This window comes from Candoia aspera, chromosome 1 (genome assembly GCF_035149785.1).
Source record: "Candoia aspera isolate rCanAsp1 chromosome 1, rCanAsp1.hap2, whole genome shotgun sequence".
NCBI lineage: Eukaryota > Metazoa > Chordata > Lepidosauria > Squamata > Boidae > Candoia > Candoia aspera.
The window spans coordinates 202,214,509-202,225,649 of NC_086153.1; the positions used below are offsets into that span (position 1 = coordinate 202,214,509).

General features: G+C 38.2%; 1 protein-coding gene across 1 annotated transcript in view; it reads right to left on the reverse strand.

Moving 5' to 3' along the window:
- KCNJ3 (potassium inwardly rectifying channel subfamily J member 3) overlaps nt 1-10,594 on the reverse strand; it is a 117,753-nt gene extending 107,159 nt beyond the window's left edge. The window contains exons 1-2 of the mRNA XM_063318352.1: nt 9,337-10,594; nt 502-718 (exon numbers count right to left, since the gene is read on the reverse strand). Of these exons, the coding sequence (XP_063174422.1) occupies nt 502-718; nt 9,337-10,017 (898 nt within the window). The 5' untranslated portion in view covers nt 10,018-10,594. The remainder of the gene's footprint in view (nt 1-501; nt 719-9,336) is intronic.
- Nucleotides 10,595-11,141: the final 547 nt, after the last annotated feature.

Genomic DNA, 11,141 nt, shown 5'->3' on the forward strand with positions numbered 1-11,141 from the left:
TTCTCTTCAGTTTTGTGATATATATCATAGCACTGCATGCTTTCCTCCTCAGCTCTATTGGTAAATTATTATTTTGTTCAAGAAAGAACTCTCAGCCACAAAATAACACGCACCTAGTTTCATAATCTCTGTAGGATTATGGCAGACAGGCAAATCTCACCTGCATATATTCTGAGTCAACTTAAATGTCCCTGTCATTTCTTAATGTATGTTAACATCAGAAAGATTATAGGGTGCAATAGCAATGCAAGATGTTAGGGAGAAATACAACCCATAACCCATTCAAATAAAGAATGGTTCAACAGCAGCACTCATTATTTCTTAAATATTCAGATGCAAATTCTCTTAAATATATCCTTAATTTTCAGAATTACTACTGACTGTATTCACTTTATCGTAACAGTGACTTTCACAGAATTTCTTTTAACATTACTTTTTTGTGTGTGGCAGAAACAAAATACAAACACATGATTTCATTATCTCTGAAATCACTGTACTCACCAGTTGTTTCCACAATGCCCTCTAGGATGACAACAATCTCAAACTGTTCAGTTTGCATGCTTCGCTGAGAAAGGTCATAGAAGGGGCTTTTGGAATCGATCACATGGCAGATTGTAAGTGGTGACACAAGAAAAAGTTGATCCGCCCCTGTGCTAAAACCTACATCCAGTTCAAGTTGATCGAGGGGCAGAAATTCACCTTCAGGAGTTTGCCGAGACTATAGCAAACACGAAGAAAGGAAAAAAGAAAAAGAAATAATAAACTAGTACAGTTATTTTCAAGACAATATGACAATCAGCCATAGCCATACCAGTACTTTTCACCATCAATCATCCAGGTCAAATTCCAAGCAAACTGATTAGGCACAAAGTTATTTTACAAAAAGGAGGGGGAAGGCAGAAGCCAAAGATTACAAAATATGCTTGCATTATTCATATACAGATCTTACTATAATTAAAACCTCACTAACACATGAGATCTGGAGAATTGCTGGGTACAAGAACAAGGTTGCCAAAACAAATAAGTCATTATTATTGCAATTTTGCCACAAGGAAACCCAGATTCCCTATTAAGAAAAGCAGACATGCACACGCACACACACACACACTACAAGCCCTTCATAATTATTTTTGAGCTCTCCCAGTATCTTCCTATTACCAGAAGGTTTCTCTTACATTATTTCATTTAGAGAGCATTTTGTGCAAATGGTCTTCCATTCTGGAGGCCTCAATAACATTTATGGAAGTTCAACTGTCTTCCAAAAGGAAACTCAGGAAAAAATCAATTATTCCGTTCTTAACTTGATTAAACTCCCATTTGGGCCAAGTTAGGTTCAGATCCTGAACATCTGTGTAAATGAACTATCTAATCCTAATCCAATCCAATCCAATCCAATCCAATCTAACCAAGTGTAACTACATGTATTATTGTTACCTCATATAAATTTATTGTGCAGCACTGACCAGGATTTTGATCCTATACATTAATTTCCTAGATAACTTAAACTGAAGCAGCTACATACAAATAGCCCATAAGGAGTATTTTGTCTTAATCCTGTGGCTTGCTTTCTAGAGCAAGGATCTTCAGGCTTGAACTATCATTAACATGTTTGTTTCCCATTAAAATTAGCTTAAATACAAAAATGATGCCCGATTTTAACGTGGAGACTCACTCTTCATATATTTCCAACAGGAAAGGTTCTTGTAACAATAATGTTTCTCATAATCCATAAGAAACATATTTTAAAAATGCTTTTCATTAAGGTATACTGTTCTCATAATGACTGTGAGTTTTCCTCTTAAACTTTACAGTGGTTTAAACACATGTTAAATTTATATAACCTATTTCAGGCTTTCTTCACTGAAGCTGAGTGTTTGGTTCCTTTCCAATCTGGTCTTGTTTGGAGTTTAAGTCTGGGTTTGGGACAGAAAGAGTCTTAATCACCTTGTGGAACATGTATGCCAGAGATAAAGTACATTTATCTCTGGTTCTGCCTGAATTTTCTGCAGCTTTTAATACCATCCATCATGGTATTCTTCTTAAGTAACTAGCTTATGAGAGACTTGGGAATACCGTTTTATAAAGTTTCCAGTCCTGACTGAATGATCTCAGACCTGCTTGAGGTTGGTACATTTTAACTCCCAGCAGCCCAGATGGCATGGCCACTGGTGGGAAATACTGGGGGTTGCAGTTCATCAGCTGGAGTCACAGTTTCTTGACCCTGCTTTGTAGGGCATCTCAGGCCCCTATGCGCTTTAGCATCTACATGAAGTCACTGAGAAGGGTCATGCAAAGTGTGAGCATTAAGCCAAATAGCCAGCAATTCTCAGAGTGGAGATGTCACTTATATCAACAGCCAAAACCTCCCAGCTTGAAGACCACGAAGCACCAGGCAAAGATTCCCTGCTATAGCAGGGAAAAGCAATGGGTTTAGACTGTCATGGGCAGAAAGAATTGCATGCTCACACTTGCAGAAGACAATCTAGTGGTTTGCCCAGCTTCATCCTCGTTTGCAATAATGATGTCAAGTGTTTCAGAGATTTCTGCCTAGGTCAAGCCTAGCAACCTAGTTAAGCCATGTAAAGTCAAGTTTATATGACTTACAGCTAGGTCCTGGTCTGAGAAGCTTGACAGCTAGAACTTATCAATAGGTAATAATACCAAGTTCTGCCTCTCAACTTATGTAAAGCAAGCTGTGAAAATGTACAAGCCTACCTTGATACAATGATTGCATGTGGCCTAACCAGCTGAAGCTCAATCCAAAACAGACAGAAGTATTATTTGATAAGTAAACAACTTAATATTATTGGAAGTACAGCCTACAAGACTACAGACTGTTCCTTCCCATCTAAGCCAGCCTATGGGATGAGATCATCTTAGGAGTACAGGTTAAAAGTTTCACCACCTACGGAAGCTAACTTAGTAGAGATATGAGACTTTTCTGTACAGTACAATGATTATTCATTAGCATTCCAAGGAAGGACATGTGCCATAAATACATCAATAGAAGAACTTTATTCTGCTTGGCTAACTGTATCCCCTTTGATTCCAGACTGATTCACATGCTTTTTTTTTCCTGATTTAGTGGCTGATGTTAGGAACAAAAAAACAGTATTATGTGCTTTTATAAATAGATAGATAGACTGACTGACTGACTGAATAGATATGCATGCAAGATTGGATCCAGATACTGGGCTATTCTCAATATTATGCAAGTAGACTTCCATTCAAGCAATACTATTTTCGTTTATATTCTTCCCCACTACATGAAATGCCTCCACTCAAAACCATCTGGAAGTTCTTCTGAGAAAAAGAGAGAGGGGCATCTATTGCACTGACAGATGCTGTCATTTTACTAAACTTAATTAGATTTGCAGTGGATGGATGGTACTTATGTATCTATTCAAAAAGTTAATGGAATTAACCCCAGGTATATATGTACAGGATTGCAGCTTTAGTCATACCTACAGTACAGAACACTCTGAAATTAATGGGACAAGTTATTAAATTAATGTACTACTAATTTCTAAGAATAATGAAGTCTGATCAATTAAAATAATTGCCCAAATTGACAGTTGTGTATGAATGTGTGTTAAAATATAGCTATTTTGTAACTGGAATATCTTAAAGTAACTCAAAAATATGATAATACACAGAGGTACAAATTTGCATTATTTATTGTGGGATAAACTTTTAAAATACCCAGACATAGATGTATAGATCAGTGTTACTGACAAGATTAAATATAATTATTTTGATACTCATTATACCAGTAAAACTCCTGGAAAGCATGCTTAGGACAGGAATCAACTATAATCCAAATGTTATTCTATGCCATTTTGCAGATGAAAAATTCTGCTGTAATAAATTTTATTACATGAAATTTGGCATTATATAAATCTCCAAATATTATTAGATCTTATCATATATGCTGAGGCCTATATTTAAAATATCGAAATTTTTAATTTTGACACCATATGCTGTTGTTAGGAAAGAAAGCCACAAATGTCATTTAACAGCTTTTATTAAACAGCATAATAGCAAATAAAGCCAGTTTAGTGTAGTAGTTAAGGCATCATGCTAAAAACTGGGAGACTTGGAGTTCTAGTCCCATATTAGGCATGAAGCCAGCTGGATGACCTTGAGCCAGTTACTTTCTCTCAGCCCTGGGAAGTAGGCAATGGCAAACCACTTCTGAAAAACCTTGCCAAGAAAACTGTAGGGACTAGGCCAGGGAGTCACCAGGAGACAACACTGATTTGAAGGCACCAGGGAAAAAAAATTAAACAGCATTCCAGTGTAAAGAATACTCACTACAGGTACATACATGTTTTTTTCTAGATATGTCTTTTTATTACATAAGTTTTACATACACATTTTAAGCATGAAATGCTTACATGCTTTAAATGCTTAAAGCATGGATTTCAGAATCATCTATGGAATTTTGCTTTTCATTCATTCATTCATTCATTTTGTTTTGAATTTGCATTTAATAGGAAATGAGTATCACAGAATGGCCTACATACTGAATGATATGTGCCCTGAAGATAGAGCAAAAATGTACCATTCTCGTTAAGACGAACAGGATGTGAGGCTGTTCCAAAATATATAGAATTATTACATTTTTTTATCCTATTTTCTAAACAAAATGTTCTCTGACTTATCATTATAAAAACAGTAATTTTAATATTTAAAAATATAGGTTATGTGAAAAATAATTTATTGTGACCAATGAGTTATCTCTGAAGCTTTTCAGGCTGAAAAATTGTTTCTTGATTTATTCATACACTACATATTACATTAACTTATCTTACTCAGAAAAACCAGATCAGTACCACAACAATTATCTGAGGCATGCCATGTCCTGAGGCATGGATAGCCTGTCAAAGGACTGGTGAGTCAATTTATCTGCAACACAACACTTGTTACCACACTGCATTTTGCTATTCTTTCTGATACTTAGTGCCTCTATTCATTCTTACTTAACTAGTTTTATTGTTTCTGATATCGCTGTCTAGTAATAGCCTGGAAATTCTCTTCCATACGATGAAGTTGGACACAACCACTCTGTTACTAACATGTAAAGTCATATTGTTAACTAAAAGACTTAACTTGAAAAAACATGTAATAGGGAAGACATTATGTTAAAACTAGTTCAAAATTCTTAATTTTATGTTAGCTTTTATAAAAGAATTTTATAAAATTCTTAATTTTATAATGTTAGCTTTTTCTCCTTTTTGTTAATTCAGTCTTTTCCATACTGTCCTCGAAGCCACAGGACATTATGTTGTTTTCCCTTAAAAAATAAACACAAAAGCTCCAAAGAAATTAATTGAAGCTGCCTTACCATAATACATATCTAACTGAATAACACAAGATGTTTGCATAGGAGGATTCTCCATAAGGCAAAAGTTCTAGAGTAGAATTCTTCAACTTGGGCACCTTCCAAGTGTAGACTCCAATTTACAGAATTCCTTACGCAGCATGACCACAGCTCATAATCCCGAGAACTGAAACCTACACATCTGGAGGGTACCACAACCATGGAAGGATAATTTAAACTATATCTCATCAGCCCAGGCTGTAAAGGATTGTGAGATTTGCATTCCGACATCCAGGAGGCCCAAGATTATCTACTCCTAGAATAAGGATTACCCAGTGCTTTTCATAGACAAGAAGTTGCTGACACTGTTGCCAGTTAGACATAGCCATGAATGATTGGCTGGGGTTAAACTTTAGAATACATAAATGTGTTCTAATACAAGGAAAAACTATTCTCATTGTCCTCTCTCCATATAAATAATTTATTTCTCCTCCACCACCCATTTTTTTGAATGAACTATCTGTTCATATGTGTAGCCATGAGATAACTGAGGAGATACATTTAGAGTACTGAAATAGCACAATGGACACTCTCCTAAAATGTACTATTGGTGGGTACTATTGGTGGGCCTGCCTGTCATGACAGGTGTGGTCAGTAAAAAAAGCACCCATTCTCCAGAAAAGAAACTGATAAGTTTGCTCCATTATCTAGCCCTACGCTTCCCCCTCCTCCTTTCTTTGTCTTTTTAGGGATAGGAAGGAACATTTCAAACAAAGCACCAGTCTTTATCTCCTCACATTAAAAAAATCTAAGATTATTTATGAATCCTATATGGAATCCAGTGGCAAAGCTGACTTCCCATTTATTTAAACTAATCTAAAGAAATCCTGCTGTTCCTCTACTGTGGCATCTAACTTCACAAACTATGCCACCCATGTCCAAATTTCATTTGCTGCTTTTAACATTTTGTTAACATTTAACATTTTTGACTCTTTCTTAACTACACTTTAACCAATATAGTATTTTGTGAAAATCACTCTGAGACTTTGAAAATACATCTAATTCCATTTTATTTGGGTGTTGTGTGTAAAAGGAATTGTTTTCCACATGTTACACACTTCGAATACAATTTGTTCATCAGAAAATTGTGCATGTACAAACACAATTTGCTCAAGCCCCTCCCCCAATAAATTTCCCAATTTTTTTATCACTTCTAGATTTTACTCTACCTCTTGCCAAAGGTCAGCCACATTTTATGGAATTTGTTTTGATACCCTAATTGTCATCCCTAATTATATTTCTGAATTGGTGTGCTGCACTGTAAGAGAAGTTCAGCTTTCACACATAGCAAGCAAGATATTTTATGCATGTGCTACTTTGTATGAAGGAATATACTTTATATTATTCCAACTGCATTATATAAAATAAAGGTAGCATTTTAAATGTGCAGCATGTCATTACTCATTCATAATGCTTTAGGACAAAATTCTTTTCTTTTCTTGATTACATAAAAGCATAAGAGAATACATAGAGACTGTTAAAAAGATAAATTTAAATAAGATACTACTTAAACTATACAGTTCTGTGGCTATAGAGCTCCCCTATAAAACTGATCAACATTTCCCAACTAATTTGTACTACCAAATAAATCATATGTAAAGACATCTCAAAGTTACAGAAAAGAGCAACTTTGTAATGTATGAACCAGTATGGTAATTAACATACAATACAGATCTGAACTGGGGAAAGTAATTAATTTAAATCAAGGTTGTGATAAATACTGCAATCTGTTTTTATAATTGGTTGTTACATCCTAATAAAGAAAGTCCATTCCACGGTGCACATATTGGTTCCTTGCAAAGATTAGAATCTAATCACTAGATGAATACTAACAAGAGTATTTCATGTAATTTATGTTACCATTTTAAATTAAAAGTAGTGATAAAACTGGTGGTGGCGGCTACGGTGCATATTAGTGGGATTTCCCTACCTAGAAATTCTGTAAGCATATATTGTGAGATAAAGCACAACAGGGTATCTTAATTTATGAACCTCATCCTATTGTAAGTGAGAAGAAGCGATTCACACTATTATTTATCAAATATTGGAGTACAAGTGGTACAAATATCCTTCCTTAATTTCTCAGAATAATCATTTATCCTTTACTCAAGAAAAATATAAAGTAAGTTTTACTAAATGTGTGAGCCCTTGAGCAAACGAATGATTTCTACCTCAGTTTTGTATCATTATTCACCATAAGATGCTACAGTACGTTTAGAAGTCAGAGTTAATTATCAGAAAGTGAAACTCTGGAATATCCCACCCAGGAAAGAAGGACCAGACAGCCTACCTGGACATATAATAGAATCTTAATGAAGTTAAAGAAGTCAAAGAATTTCCCCTAATTTAAAATACTAACTATGTAGTAAGTTTCAACCAGTATTCTTATCACTTGCAAGGGAATGTTCACTGCCTAAATAAGGCAGTATTTTAGCTTCTGGTACAATAGTCTTCAAAAATCACAAAAACTACAATAATAACAAGAAAGGAGAAGCACCAGGCTCCCCTCAATGTATTTTTTATACTGCAACATGAAAATATAATCTATATAACAAAACTGCAGTGTACACTCATGTTTTTGATTACTTTAAGCTCTTTTCCACAGTACCATAGCCACCAGTGTTAGCATTAACCCTATTTAGTCTAAATCAGTTTGAAGCTGGCTTATCATCATAATTGCAAAACACAGTCTGGTGTTTCAGAATAGGAGAAGAATTTATCTCCTATGCATCAGCAGGAAGGAGGAGCGTGTGAGCCCACAGTGTGAGCCCACAGAGTTCTCCTCGCAGCCAGGAGATAAGGCAGCATTGTGTTTCAGCAAAACTAAAACATGAACTGGCCTTCCAGAAGCATTTTAGTTTTAAAAGGTTATACCTATGATCTGTAGCACAAGTTTCAACAGGTGATAGCAAAGATCTGTACAGCACTTTACACAACCTGTACATAATTGCCACTCATGGGAGTATACAATTTGATCATACTTAGACTGATAATCAAGTTTATCTCAGCAGTCAAAATAATGTTTAAACTTAAAACATTATTTGTCTTTGAAAGGTATATAAAGTAATGACATCATCATACTGAACCTTAAGAAATATATGTACTCCACAGAACTTAAAAGAATTAACTACTTCAGTCATACAACTTACATACTTCATGATCAGTATTTCCAACACAATGACTGAATCGAAAAAAGTCATGTTCATTCAAACAGCACCAATCTGTACAAGCCAGAAGGCAATGACTTTTCCCTTTTATTTACAAAAATAGGTGAATACTACTGTTAAACAGAATTTCACAAAAAGAAATAAGAACAAGAGGTTTAATCAATAATTTAAAAAGACAACATGTACTGGTAAAATGATTATAGTCCAGACTGTAATCCAGAAACAAGAAAGATGGAGAAAGCCTTAATTTAAAGGCTGGGGACTACATTAAAAAATTAACTTCAATTCATTAGCAGTCTGAGAAGCTGCCATTGTAATGAAAAAGGAGAAGGGAACTGAGCCATAGATGCAGGAAACCATAATTTTAATAAGGAAAATAGAGGGGAGACAATGCAACAGATTACAGAAAAAGGGTTCATAAAGAGATGTACAGCAGGAGACATTCACTGAAGAGCACTTACAGGAAACAGCAATGCAAACAGCAATGCAAATAGAAAACTCAAGCACAAGAAATATGCCAAGGGTTCTCTCGAAGAATGTAGGGAGGAAAATGAAACTTGTCCTTATACAAGTGTCCTGCCTCATTCATGGAATTTTGTAGTATTCCTTACATTACATTAAGGTGAGAAATTAGGAGCTAGAAAAACAGGAACTGTATGTAGTTTTTAAGTGAAATCTTGTTAAGAAAGGTATGGAAGGATACAAGTGTAAACTGGAAAACCAAAGTGAAGCAAAGATGAATAGTCAAGTATGATTAGAACTGAAGGCAGGAAAGCTTGAACTTACTTTGAGAAGTTTGCAGCGGATTTGTGCGGAGACCATGTGGCTGTTGCGAAGGTTGCCCACCCTGAACATGAGGGTGAGTTTGCCATCCCTCATGGATATGGCAGCATGTTCGCTGAACATCAGTGTCTCCGCCCGTTTTTTAGGTTGAGACATCTTGATAAACATACAGCCTATAAGAAAAGCATCCACAATGGAGCCCAAAATGGACTGGAAAAGGAAGAGGATGATGCCCTCTGGGCATTTGTCTGTAATGTATCTGTAGCCATAGCCAATTGTAGCCTCTGTCTCTATAAAGAAGAGGAAGGCAGAGGGGAAGTTGTAGACATTGGCAACGCAAGGTGTGTATTTCTCATCATGGGCTTTGTTCAAGTCACCCCGCATGTAGGCAATGACCCACCACATGGAGGCCATGAAAAGCCAGGCCACAGTGTAGGTGAGGATGAAGATGAAAAGGTTCCAGCGCCACTTGAGGTCCACCAAGGTGGTGAACAAGTCAGACAGATAGCGGCTTGTCTCACTGCCCAGGTTGCCATGCTGCACGTTACACCTGCCATTCTTGTCCACAAACCTCTGGCGCTTTTTCTTGTGGGCCGATGCTTGCTGTTGGTGGAAGCCTGACCCACTGGACGAGGTGGTCACTACTTGATAATCGTCCCCAAATTTCCTTCGAAGTGCAGACATAATACCAAGAGGGCAGCCAGAGTCTCCAATCCGCAGTTTGCCAGGTGTGAGAAAAAGGATGCTCTGCTAGACTCTTCCCCTTCCTTTCTAACCCTTCCCCTCCCTACTTTCTTTTCCCTCTTTCCACCCCACTTCTCCCCTTCCCTCTTACTTCGGGGGTCCCTCCCCTTGCTTCCAAAATTCGCCTGGTTCTTCGGGGCCACCAGCCTGCCTGCCTTTGCTCCAGAGGGTAGCGCTCCTTGATGCTCCTTCCCACTCACAGCCAGGACGAGCTCGCGTAGAGAAGCACCATTCAACGTTACCTTCCCCGCACGTCAATCGGCCATCCCTGGAAGTTCAGAAAGGCGGCCAGGAGGAGAGGAGAAAGGCTTTTTTTCCGCGCAAAGTAGCCACAATCAGTCAGACGGGCAGCCGCGTTTGGGCGCCGTTTCCTCTCCTCTGTGAGGAGTGGGCATCGCACAAAGGCATCTTTGGGCAGAGCCTTTCGGCGCTCCCTCTCCTGCCAAAAAGCAAAAGAACAGCCAGCCCAGCGGGCAACTACAGCCCCGGCTCCATCGTAGTGCCCTTCATGCCTCCTGCCGGCTTCGCGCCTAATCCAGAGAGCCGCCGGCGCTCTCCTTTGACAACAGCAGCAGGATGCGAAGCAGCCCCCGAATAGAGGGGAGCGAGCGAAGCCGCCACCGCGTCAACCTTGGGTGGCAAGCGGCTGCCTCATTGCACCCGAGGACTTGCTCCGTGGGTGCAGGTCAGCATGGCGTGGCTAGCCCCTGGCGGGGTCCAGGAGAGAGGGTGCATGTGAGTCTCCTTAGCATGCCTTTCAACCAATGCGGGGGACAGCCATAGCTCTTCCACGGATTTCCATATCTCTGGCTTCTTTGCTGCTATAAATCTCCAAAGGCAGCTCGATCGCTGGGCGACAAGCCAGAAACTGAGGGGAAATATCCTTCTTTATCAGGCTGGCGATTCTTTCTCTTTACCCCCCTCCCCGTTTTTTGTTTTCGCTGTTTTCCTCAGCGATTGAGAACTAGAGAAATGCATGCATTAAATCCACCTTGCTCCTGCTCTGCTCTTCAGCCTGAGGGGGATGGCGCTCGCGGGGTAATTTTTCTCCTCCTCAAGCTAGT